This window comes from Somniosus microcephalus, chromosome 7 (genome assembly GCF_052327205.1).
Source record: "Somniosus microcephalus isolate GS21.2 chromosome 7, FLI_Smic_1.0, whole genome shotgun sequence".
Lineage (NCBI taxonomy): Eukaryota > Metazoa > Chordata > Chondrichthyes > Squaliformes > Somniosidae > Somniosus > Somniosus microcephalus.
In genome coordinates, this window is record NC_140993.1 from 276,722,759 (window position 1) to 276,736,080 (window position 13,322).

At 42.4% G+C, this 13,322-nt stretch overlaps 1 protein-coding gene across 32 annotated transcripts in view; it reads left to right on the forward strand.

The window, feature by feature from the left end:
• The window catches only part of clasp2 (cytoplasmic linker associated protein 2), a 453,349-nt gene that overhangs the window by 17,573 nt on the left and 422,454 nt on the right, over positions 1-13,322 (forward strand). For all 32 annotated transcript variants that reach the window (XM_085993872.1, XM_085993847.1, XM_085993851.1 and 29 more), the window contains exon 2: positions 9,329-9,407. In XM_085993872.1, the coding sequence (XP_085849998.1) occupies positions 9,329-9,407 (79 nt within the window). The remainder of the gene's footprint in view (positions 1-9,328; positions 9,408-13,322) is intronic.

The window sequence follows — 13,322 nt, forward strand, 5'->3', positions numbered from 1 at the left end:
GCTCGATCAGCTCCGATGGACGGGTCACATCGTCCGCATGCCCAATACGAGACTCCCAAAACAAGCGCTCTACTCGGAGCTCCGACACGGCAAGAGAGCCTCAGGTGGGCAGAGGAAATGCTTCAAGGACACCCTTGAAGCCTCCTTGAAAAAGTGCAACGTCCCCACCGACACCTGGGAATCCCTGGCTCTCCATTCTACTTCTACTTTTAGGACCCTTCTTTAAACTAATTTCCTTGACGAAGCTTTTGGCCACACCTCCTAATAAACTTCTTGGTTGGCTCAGCGGCCATTTCTTTGACTACTCCTCTGAAATGCTGTGGGATATTTTTCTGCATTTAAAAGCATTTTAAAAATGTAAGTTCAGTAAGCAATTTATCATAAAACGGCGTACATTGTTAGACTCAGGCTATGCTCAGCTCCGCAAGTCAGCAATCAAAAGATGGAAATCTTGACTTATAAGGGATGCCTACTGCTTATTCAAACCGACATCAGGCTATTTGAGTGAAAAATGGTGATGCAAACTCTGAACTGTAACAAAAACCATGTTACGTATTATACTTAAGACTAGAACGCTCAGCAGAGGAGTACAGTAAGTTCTAAAGTTATCATGGTTTGCGCACACCAGTGACACTTGTACAGCTGACGGTTCGCAAACCTAAATTTAGAGCCCTATATTTTCTACAAAATTGGTCAAGTTCAGTTAAACACAAGAATAAACGGGTCTTTTTCCGAGTGGCAGGCAGTGATGAGTGGGGTACTGCAGGGATCGGTCCTAGGACCCCAGCTATTCACTATATATATTAATGATCTAGACGAGGGAACTAGATGTAATATCTCCAAGTTTGCAGACGACACAAAGCTGGGTGGGTGTGTGTGCTGTGAGGAGGATGCCGAGAAACTCCAGTATGATTTGGACAGGTTGGGTGATTGGGCAGAAGCATGGCAGATGCAATATAATGTGGATAAATGCGAGGTTATCCACTTTGGTGTCAGAAACAGGAAGGCAGATTATTATCTGAACGGCAATAGATTGGGAGAAGGGGAAGTGCAACGAGACCTGGGTGTCCTTGTGCACCAGTCGCTGAAGGCAAGCATGCAGGTGCAGCAGGCGGTTAAGAAGGCAAATGGTATGTTGGCCTTCGCAGCGAGAGGGTTCGAGTACAGGAACAAGGATGTCTTGCTGCAGTTGTACAGGGCCTTGGTGAGACCACACCTTGAGTATTGTGTGCAGTTTTGGTCGCCTTATCTGAGGAAGGGTGTTCTTGCCATAGAGGGAGTGCAGCGAAGACTCACCAGGCTGATACCTGGGATGGCAGGAATGATGTATGAGGAGAGATCGGGTCGATTGGGCTTATACTCGCTGGAGTTTGGAAGAATGAGAGGAGATCTCATTGAAACTTATAAAATTCTAACAGGAGTAGACCGACTAGATGCAGGAAGGATGTCCCCGATGGCCGGGGAGTCCAGAACCAGGGGTCACAGTCTAAGGATAAGGGGTAAGCCATTTAGGACAGAAATGAGGAGGAATTTCTTCACCCAGAGAGTGGTGAACCTGTGGAATTCTCTACCACCGAAGGCAGTGGAGGCCAATTCATTAAATATATTCAAGAAGGAGTTAGATATATTTCTTAAGGCTAAAGGGATCAAGGGATATGGAGAGAAGGCAGGGACAGGGTACTGAATTTGGATGATCAGCCATGATCTCATTAAATGGCGGAGCAGGCTCGAGGGGCCGAATGGCCTACTCCTGCTCCTATCTTCTATGTTTCTATGTTAAGAAAAGTGATTGGAACATTGGTATAGCATGGTGGGAGTTTGGTTTGATCTCTTTTTTTATAATTTTTTTTGTAGTGTCTTGCATGACAAAATTTGCATTCTCTAACTGAATTAAGTTTGAGAATGTCATAAGTTCCCGAACAATATAAATCTTTCAGCATTCTCATGGCTGCTTGATATGCTATTGAGGAATGTTAAAGTACCACAAACTGACATTAACAGACGGTGTTTATGCAATTTTACAACAGCAAAAAATTGTTTCCCTCTCCTGTCTTGTAAATGATTTTGTGGTGAACAATGATGAATCTTCATGTCACTATAACCCCTCAAATTAGATGGATTCTTCTTGTAATTTTATCATACTATAATGATAGCAGGGATGAGAGGATAGAGTTTTGATTCAAAGCTTAAAAATATGGAGCAGAGAAGGTTAAGGCGCGATGGGATAGAAGTGTTAATTTTTTTTTTTTTAAGGGTTTGAGCGGATGCTGAGAGGTTGTTTTCCCCTGGCTGGAGAGTCTAGCCCTAGGAGCATAGTCTCAGGATAAGGGGTTGGCCATTTAAGGCTGAGATGAGGAGGAATTTCTTCACTGAGGTTTGTGAATCTTTGGAATTCTCTACCCCAGAGGGCTGTGCATGCTGAGTCTTCGAGTATATTCAAGGCTGAGGTGGATAGATTTTTGGAATCAAGGGATATGGGGATCTGGCGGGAAAGTGGAGTTGAGGTTGAAGATCAGCCATGATCTTATTGAATGGTGGAGCAGGCTCGAGGGGCCGTATGGCCGACTCCTCCTAATTCTTATGTTCTCGTGAAGTATGAAAGATTACTTCCACTGGCTGGTGAATGGATAGCCAGAAAGCATAAATTCAGTTTTTTAAATTTTAGAATATGTAATACATTACAAATGGCTATTAAACCCAATTCAATTGAATAAACCGATGATTAAAAAATATTGGGAAAGAGCAGTTAAAAGGAACTAAATAAGGCGCCTCTGGTCTGGAGCTAACAGTGGCTCAGACACAATGGGCTGAAATGAGTTTACTCTCAGCTTACATTTCTACATCTTCCTTTAATTTGAATTACTGGCTCTTATCCCATGATTACCTTTCATTTTGATGCATTAGGGTGGTATTACTAGACTACGTCTCGTTGTACAGTATAGGGTGCAAGACATGTTAGGTAACTGGGCAATTTGGTCTGCTTCAGCAAGCCACATGCACTCTACCTATTTCCAGTAGTGCAACTAATTAAACCATGACTAGTACAGTACAGTAGTATCTTTTTGGGTGAGTTTGAGGCAGACAATGAGAGTGTAGAGCTAAAAACAATTAGCATGTAAATAACTGAGAATTAGGTTTTTGGGGAGAGCAGAACAAAGTTACTTGCATTTTAAGCAAGTTTAGTAAAGCAGTTGGTGACGTTTTCATATTGTATCTTTTCAGTGTCAATAAAGTGTGCAATATTTTTAACTTGAAATCAGTTAGTGATGCTAGCAGATTTGGTGTATTACAGCCCTGGGCAAACAACTTTCATGTTAGCTGGCAACAGGACTGCAGTAACTGTCAGAAACTGCAATGTGGGTGTCAGACTACCCTTGAAGAATGCCACAGAAGATCTACCAGCGTATATATTTTTTTGCTTGTTGCTTAGTTGTAAATTTCTTCTGCGTTGATGAATTAGAATGTTGCTTCCTTCTGATGTTGTAAGTTAAATCAAAGTTAACAATTTACTTCTTTGAACTGCAGTCATTTTTTGATGTTGCTTTCTATTGGTATAAACATTTCTTATCACTCAATCTAAAATGTCTGCATGGCATGATATTGATAGGTCTAGGGTGAATGTTTCTGTCTGTATTAGAGTTCTGCTCAGAAATAATTTTGAAGTGGATCACGAGCAGCATTCGTTCACTCAGTCTGCAACATGGACTCTGAAGTGATTTAATTTATTCAAACTTTGTTTCTTGTATTTTGACTGGTTTTCCTCAGCCAACATAGAGTTCAATTTTTGTGATGTATACTTTTTTATATCTCACTGCACAATTTTAAACTGTTTGATTTGAAGGATTTATTTTACTGAAATACAGGCAAACTTCGCTGCAGGTCATTTGATTGAGTTTTTTGATGAGGTAAAAGAGAGGTTGAATGAGGTCAGTAGTTGATGTGTATATGGACTTTCCAAAGGCTTTTGATAAAGTACCACATATGCATGTTAGCAAAATTGGAGCTCATGGGATAAAGGGGCAGTAGCAGCACGGATACAAAACTGGCTACGGGACAGAAAACAGAGTTGTGGTGAATGGCTGTTTTTTGGACTGGAGGGTGGTTTTCAGTGGCATTCCCCCAAGGTTCAGTACTAGGACCACTGCTGTTATTGATGTACATTAATAACTTGGACTTGGGTGTATAGGGCGCAATTTTGAAATTTGTGGATGAGACAAAACTTTGAAGTGTAGTAAACATTGAGGAAGATAGTAAAAAAACTTCGAGGGCATAGACAGGCTGATGGAATGTGTGGACACATGGCAGACGTAGTTCAGTGCAGAAATATATTTTTTAAATATTCGTTCCTGGGATGTGGGCGTCGCTGGCAAGGCCAGCATTTATTGCCCATCCCTAATTGCCCTTGAGAAGGTGGTGGTGAGCCTCCTTCTTGAACCGCTGCAGTCCGTATGGTGAAGGTACTCCCACAGTGCGGTTAGGTAGGGAGTTCCAGGATTTTGACCCAGTGACTATAAAGGAACAGCGATATATTTCCAAGTTTGGATGGCGTGTAACTTGGAGGGGAACTTGCAGATAATGGTGTTGCCATGCGCCTGCTGCCCTTGTCCTTATCAGTGGTCGAGGCCCCGGGTTTGGGAGGTGCTGTTGAAGAGTGAAGTGATGCATATCGGTAGGAAGAATGAGACGAGACAATACATAGTAAATGGTGCAAATTGAAGTGGGGTGCAAGAAAAAAGAGACCTGGTGGGTGTGTGCACAGATTAACAAAGCAGTTCATAAAGCATATGGGATCTTGGGCTTTATAAATAGAGGCAGAGAGTACAACAGCCAGGAAGTGATGCTAAACCTGTATAAAACACTAGTTTGGCCCCAGCTAGAGTATTGTGTCCAATTCTTTAGGAAGGATGTGAAAGTTTTGGAGTCGGTACTTAAGAGATTTACTAGAATGGTTTCAGGGATGAGGGATTACAATTACGTGGATAGACTGAAGAAGCTGGGGTTGTTGTCCTTCGAGCAGAGAAGGTTGAGAGGAGATTTGATGGAGGTATTCAAAATCATGAGGGGTCTGGACAGAGTAGATGGAGAGAAACTGTTCCCAATGGTTGAAGGTCGCTAACCAGAGGAAACAGATTTAAGGTGATGGACAGAAGAGCCAGAGGCACCATGAGGGAAACCTTTCTCCACAGTAAGTGTTAGGATTTGGAATGCGCTGCCTGACGGGGTGGTGGATACAGATTCAATAGCAGCCTTCAAAAGGAAATTGGTTAAATACTTGAAGGAGAAAAAATTGCAGGGATATGGGGAAAGAGCGGGGAGTGGGACTGACTGGATTGCTCTTCGACAGGGCCAGCTCAGACTCGCTGGGCTGATGCGTCTCCTTCTGTGCTGTACTATTCTATGATTGTATTCATAGCCCGGATTAGATTTTTCCTGCTTTTTGTAGTCTGGGCAATATTCCACTTTGTCAGGTAGATGCCAGTGTCAATGTTGAGGACGCCCAGGGCCACTCCGTCCTGGCTGTACACTACTTTGCTGCCACCTCTGGTGGGTCTGTCCTGCCGATGGCACAGGACATACCCAGAGATGGTGATGGAGGAGTCTGGGATATTGGCTGATTGGTATGATTTTTGTGAGTATGACTATTTCGGGCTGTTGCTTGACTTGTCTGTGGGACAGCTCCCCCAATTTTTACACAATTCCCCAGATGTTAGTGAGGAGGACTTTGCAGGGTCGACTGAGCTGGGTGTGCCTTCGTCATGCCCGAATCCAATGCCAAGGTTGGTGCTGTGTGGTCGTCTTATACTTTTTGTAGCCTTTTGATACAACTGAGTGACTTGATGGGCCTTTTCAGAGGGCAGTGAAGAGTCAACCACATTGCTGTGGGTCTGGAGTCACATATCGGCCAGGCCGGGTAAGGATTGCAGGTTTCCTTCCCGAAAGAACATTAGTGAACCAGATGGGTTTTTACGCCAATCTGGCGTTTCATGGTCACCATTCCAGATTTATTTAATTAGTGGAATTCAGGTTCAGAAACTGCCATGGTGGGATTTCAGATTATTTCCCCAAGCCTCTGGACTACTAGTCTAGTAACAACCACTGTGCTACTGTACCCTTTCATAAAGCTTTTGAACATGTTTTGAGATCCAAAGTTACTGAAGAGAACTTCAAAATTTGTATTATTTTGGAACGGGTGGTAGAAAGCTACGTATAGTGTTTATCTGCTGTTTAATTCCTGTTTCTATATCGTAATATTTAATAAAATTTGTCCGTTTTCAATTTGAGCTTGCATAGTCTCATTTTGGCATGGTTCCACTGGTTCTGAGTGATCTGGAGCAAGCAGTCTTATTTGTACGACCCAGCCTGATAGTAGAATGTTTCATTGTTTGCTTTGTGGCAATTTTGTTTGATATATTTTGTGCAATCTGTCAAATTTTGGTTCATGAGAATCATGGACTGGCTAATGGTAGCTCTACTTAATGAATTTTGTACTACATCACGTAGGTTTTCAGCTCTGCCTAACGTACCTGTCATATTACCGTGTGTTTTGGATCTTCCTGATGTGGCTGGACTCACGTTACAACTGATTTCGGTTTCCAGTTTGGGGAAGAGCATGTATCCCAGCTCTGGTCATCCTCAAGCCACTTAGTCCAAATAGGTCACAAGCAGCTTTCCAGCCAAAGTCTTGTACCCAGGCAGGCACGAATCTTCACGTTGTGTAAACTTGGGCCATTTTAGTTCAGTCTTCCAAAGCCAGTCTGTCGGCTGCTGCGAGAAAGCATGTGTCTGACCTCCTCTACAAACAATGTACTTCCGACTAGGTTCCGTGATTTTAGTCGCTCCCCACCTTGTATATTGTTCCACCTTCAGTCCGTAATACCACAGACCCAGTTCTGCAGGTCCCATCAGCACTTGATAGGGTCACGGTCTGTGTCTGGCAGCTATTTTATCTAAATCCGCCTGCGATCTATTTTTTTCCGGCAAAGGACATAAGAACATAAGAAGCAGGAGTAGGCCAATCGGCCCCTCGAGCTTACTCCGCCATTCAATAAGATCATGGCTGATCCAATCTTGTCCTCAACACCACTTTCCCGCTCTCTCCCCATACCCCTTGACTCCCTTGTAGTTCAAATGTCTGTCAATCTCCGCCTTGAATATATTCAGTGACTCCGCCTCCACAGCTCTCCGGGGTAGAGAATTCCAAAGATTCACAACCCTCTGAGAGAAGAAATTCCTTTGCATCTCGTCTTAAATGGGCGCCCCCTAGTTCTAGATACCCCCACTAGGGGAAACATCCTCTCCGCATCCACCCTGTCAATCCCCCTCAAAATCCAATGAGTATAGGCCCAACCTTTTGTCATACGTCAACCTCTTCACCCCAGGAATCAACCTAATGAACCTTCTCTGTGCTGCCTCCAATGGAAGTATATCCTTCCTTAAATATGGCCCTTGCACTCGTGCATATTATTGTACTATCCACAAAATTGCAGATAGTTCTCCTGATTTCTTCATGCAGATTGTTGATAAAGGTGAAGAGTTGCGGCCTGAATGGGGATCCCTGCGGGACTCCTCGTGACCAGCCCCCATGCAAAGCCTCTGCCATTAATCAGACCTTCTGCCGACTCAAATGCAACCAGTTCCTTATCTAAGCAGCTATCTACCCAGCAATCCTGCAAGACTCAGCTTTACTTATGGTACGTCAGCACAGGCTTTTAAAAAATCTAGATACACAATGTCAACTGGGTTTCCACAATCCACCAGTGTTGTAACTTAAATATTTCTGTTTTAGTCCAATTTATGTTTGGACACGACCAGTTAGTCAATCTGGTTTTGTTTTACCATATGCCCTTCTTTTGACCATAGAAATCGATGCTGAGAAGTTGCTTTTCCTGGCTGGAGATTCTAGAACTAGGCCGCATAGTCTCAGGATAAGAGGGTTGGCCATTTAGGACTGTGATGAAGAGAAATTGCTTCAAGGGTTGTGAATCTTTTGAATTTTCTACCCCAGAGGGCTGTGGATGCTGAGTCTTTGAGCATATTCAAGGCTGAGATCGATAGATTATTGGACTCTCGGGGAATCGAGGGATATGGGGATAGGGCAGGAAAGTGGAGTTGAAGTAGAAGATCAGTTATCATATTGAATGGCGGAGCAGGCTCAAGGGGCCTATTTTTTATGTTCTTAAACAAACGTGGCTTTCTTCTACGTAAGGAAGGTTTAAATTGTGTTTGTGATGTTCTATATATGTCCAGTAGGACCACCCGAACAATCTTCCCTCCGTTTCCTGCCACCCTGTGCCAATTTAAGTTATAATCAGCTATCATGGTTGCTCGTAGCTCACTGCATTCAAGGGGGGGAAATAACAATCTGAACTCGCATGTCAGAATGTGGATTCAAACTGCTGCCTTATCAAACAGCATGCATAGCCAGCAGATAGGAGTGCAGGGCTGGATCTGTTTGTCTCAGTTGGCCAAATAGTGCAAGGTTGTATGAAATTGTGGATTGGCTGGATAAGTACAATTACAGGTATATGTCATGCTCATTTTTAGTAGGTTGTTTTGTGCTCAAGGTGACAGATGTTACTGCTGAGATATGGAACGCTTCCTATTTCAGGCACTCAATGGCCACATCAAACACTTAGATCATAAGCGGATGCAGAGTAGAGCTCCCTTTACTCTGCCTCAATAGTGTGCCTCAACCCCAACCTCAAAAGACCACGCTGTACTGTGCCAATGTGATGGTGTCGAATTAGGGCACTTTTGTTGCTCACTAGCAACTACAACTAAATTGAGAGTGTGTGAACTCATTGCAGCCAGCAGACATGAGAATTTCATCCTATCATTTAAGGCTAAATTTGAATTCAGATTCCAGAAGTGAAAAATCAGTGCCAAACACACTGCCACATAATTTTTATATGCAGTAATTGCCAAGTGTTCTTAATTAATGTGAGTGATGTGCAGCACCAAGCTGAAATGGATGAGAGAGAGAGAGAGAGCGAGCGAGAACTTTTACTACTGATGTTGACTTGAGTTTTTGTGAAATATTCATTTCAGTATAATGGGAGTCTTGTTCTATTACTGGTGCAATAACAGGGCAAGTAAAATAGAACACAGAAACTTTTCTTGATGAAATTAGACTTGAAAACTCTTTCACAGTACCTTTGTATTGACTTGCTTGAAGCCATCTTTGAGATAAAAGCTTGTGCATTCAACTATTCACTTGGCCCAGTAAAATGTAAGCTGCAATGTAATAACCAGTAAATTTTGCTGCTTAACTACAAAAAAGAAAAAACTAGTAGAATCTTTGTCCTTAAACATTTTTTTGTTACTGCAGATTACATTACTTGGACTAGATGTCATAGGAGCACTTGTGGATCGCATTAAAGATCGTTTTAAACCCCATTTTGGAACAGGTGAGTAAACTTCCCCTATTCCAATTTGTTTTCTCCAAAACATTCCAAACCAGCTGGTCATGCCAATAAGTCAACCACTGAGAATGTTGGTAAAGGATATTACATGGGATTACACAGGATATACAGCACAGAAACAGGCCATTCGGCCCAATCAGTCTATACCGGTGTTTATGCTCCACTCGAGCCTCTTGTCTTTCCTCACCAAACCCTATCAGCATAACCCTCTCTTCCCTTTTCCCTCATATGCTTATCTAACCGCCCCTTAAATGCATCGATACTATTCACTTCAACCACTCCCTGTGGTAGCGAGGTCCACATTCTCACCACTCTCTGGGTAAAAAAAAAAGTTTCTCCTGAATTCCCTGTTTGATTTTTTTTGGTGACTATCTTGTATTGATGGCCTCTTGTTTTGCCCTTCCTCACAAGTTGAAACACTCTCTCTGTATCCACTCTATCAAAACCTTCCATGCTTTTAAAGACCTCGATTAGGTCACTCCTCAGCCGTCTCTTTTCAAGAGAAAAGAGACCCAGCCTGTTCACCCTTTCCTGATATGTGTACCCTCGCATTTCTGGTATCATCCTTGTAAATCTTCACTGCACCCTCTCCAGTGCCTCTATATCTTTTTATAATATGGCGACCAGAACTGTACACAGTACTCCAAGTGTGGTCTAACCAAGGTTCGATACAGGTTTAGCATAACTTCATTACTTTTCAATTCTATCCCTTTAGAAATGAACCCGAGTGCTTGGTTTGCTTTTTTTATGACTTTGTTAACCTTTGTCGCTACTTTTAGTGATTGGTGTATTTGTACTCCCAGATCCCTTTGCTCCTCTACCCCACCCAAACTCGCACCCTCCAAGTGATAAAGTGATCTCCCTATTCTTCCTACCAAAATGTAATACCTCACATTTATCGGTGTTGAAATTAATTTGCCAATGAAATACCCAATCAGAAAGTTTATTAGTCGTCTTGTAATTTGTTGCAATCCTCCTCAGTAATGCCGAGTCGCGCTCCCACCCCCCCCCCCCCCCCAAATTTGGTGTCATCCGCAAATTTAGAAATTGTGGTTTGATTCCAAAGTCTAAATCGTTAATATAAATGGTGAACAACAGTGGTCCCAGCACTGAACCTTGTTGGACACCACTTCCCACCTTCTGCCACGCTGAGTATGTTACCCCTACTCTGCTTTCTGTCTTGAAGCCAGCTAGCTATCCATTCTGCTACTTGTCCCCTGACTCTGCAATCTCTGACCTTATTCATTAGTCTATTATGTGATACCTTATCGAAGGCCTTTTGAAAATCCAGATAAATTATATCTACTGCATTACCCTTGTCTACTCTCTGTTACCTCTTCAAAAAATTCGTTGAGGTTGGTCAAGCAAGACCATGCTGACTATTCATTATTATATTTTTGGTTTCTAGCTGTTGTCTTATTTTCTCCTTTATTAGGAATTCCATTATTTTTCCTACCACTGATGTTAAGCTGACTGGTCTATAGTTCCCTGGACATGTTCTATCTCGCTTCTTAAATATAGGTATTACGTTAGCTATCCGCCAGTCCTCTGGCACGACACCTTTTTCTAACAAATTATTAAATATGTGTAGTAATGCCTCTGCTATCTCTTCCCTAGATTATTTTAAAATGCGCAGATGTAATCCGTCCGGACCAGGGGTTTTATCCTCTGAGCTTGATTAGTTTATTTAATATTTAATAATATTTTTATTTTAAATGCACTTATCTCATTACTAATCTCATCATCCAATGTCCTTTCCATCTGTTCTATCTCACTGGTAATTATTTAATATTTCTGCCATCTCTCTATCGCTGCTTGTGGTATTATCCTGTCCATCCCTCAGTGGCTCTATTCCTAACCTGACTTTTTTTTAAATATGTGCCTGCAAAATATTTTACTATATTGTTTTATGTTCCTTGATAATTTAACTTCATAGTTCCTCTTTGCCTTCCTAACTGATTTTTTGACTTCTCTCCTAGTCTCTTTGTATTCTCCCTTATCACGCTCTCCCCTGCTGTCCATGCACTCAATGTCTGCCTCCTTCCTTACCCTCAATTTTTCCCTTCTCACTTTATTCATCAATGGTGTCTCATTAGTGTTTAGCTTGTTCTTGTTTTTTAGCGGAATATATTTTTCCTGGACTCTGTTGAACACTGTTTTAAACGTTTCCCATTGCTGTTCTATGTATTTTTATTATTTGTGCCAAATGTCTTTTTGCTTTTTCTAAATTATTTGTTCTTGCGAGTTGAGCAATGCTGGCAAGGCAGCATTTATTGGCCATCCCTAATTGCCCTGATGGGCCATCTCTCTGGATTGTTGCAGTCTTTGTGGTGACGGCGCTCTTACAATGGTGTTGGTTGGGAATTCCAGGTGTTTGATTTAATTGTGGTATATGTCCAAGAAGAGGAACTTCGAGGTGATTATGTTTGCATAATGTTACTTCCCTTGTCTTTCTCGGTGGTAGAGGCCATGATGCTGGAAGGTGCTGAGATAGTAAGCTTGGGGAGTTACTGAGTTGCCTCCTGTTGATAGTTGAGGGGGTGGATATTGTGTCCAGTGGCGGGGGTGGCGGTGGGGGGGGGGGGGGGGGGGCGGCCGATTAAGCAGTTTGCATTGTCCAGGATGATGTCTGGTTTCTTGAGTGTTGTTGCAGCTGTGCCCATTCAGGCATGTGAGAGTATTCCATCATCATCCTGACTTGAGCCTTTTAGATGGTGGAGAGGCATTGAAGGGACAAGAGTTACAGCCTTTGCTACATTCTTGTATCCACCGTGTAGATTTTGCTGGTCCAATTAAGCTACTTCAGTAAAGAGATTTTTCTTATCTGTTGTGAATTTACCTTTCACTCAATTCCTATTTTCATGGTGTGTTTTAAGTCACAATCTGGGTTAACCTATTTTTGCCATTTAGTATTTTTATATACGCAGACTGTAACCAACTTCTTAGAAACATAGAAGATAGGAGCAGGAGTCGGCCATTCGGCCCCTCGAGCCTGCTCTGCCATTTAATGAGATCATGGCTGATCATCCAAATTCAGTACCCTGTCCCTGCTTTCTCCCCATACCCCTTGATCCCTTTAGCCTTAAGAAATATATCTAACTCCTTCTTGAATATATTTAATGAATTGGCCTCAACTGCCTTTTGTGGTAGAGAATTCCACAGGTTCACCACTCTCTGGGTGAAGAAATTCCTCCTCATCTCAGTCCTACATGGCTTACCCCTTATCTTTAGACTGTGACCCCTGGTTCTGGACTCCCCCGCCATCGGGAACATCCTTCCTGCATCTAGTCTGTCTAGTCCTGTTAGAATTTTATAAGTTAGTAGATGGTAAAGCTTTAATTTTCCGCATATCTTTCCATACAGCCTGGGTTGCATTTTTTTGTATTCTTTCCAATTCAAGGAAATCTTTTATTGTAGCAGTCATCATAACTGAATGCAGTATACTGAACCTGATCTAACCAGTGCATGGTAAAGCCTTCGCACTACTTCTGTAGACTTTTTCTGTTGTCTGGACTATTTAGCTGAGTATTCAAATAAATATATTGCAATATAATAGTTTTGCCACAATGTCGGGACAACAGAGACTTCGCATTCTGCAAATTAAGCTAGACAGCAGCTTAGTATAGACTGTTAGCAGTTTTTTTTTGTGGGTCAATCTGAAATAACTAAAATTTCATTCATTATAAACAGGAGCTCTTGCAAAACTGGGGTCAATGGGGAAAACTCTCTAGTGGTTTGAATTATACCTGATGCACAGAAAGATAGTTGTGGTTGTCATAGGTCAATTATTGCAGCCCCAGTACGTCAATATTCGAGTTCCTTGAGGTAGCCTTCTCGGCCCAACCATTTCCATAGGACCCGGAGTAAACCATTCAGGCCTCAAGCCTGTTCTGTCATCCA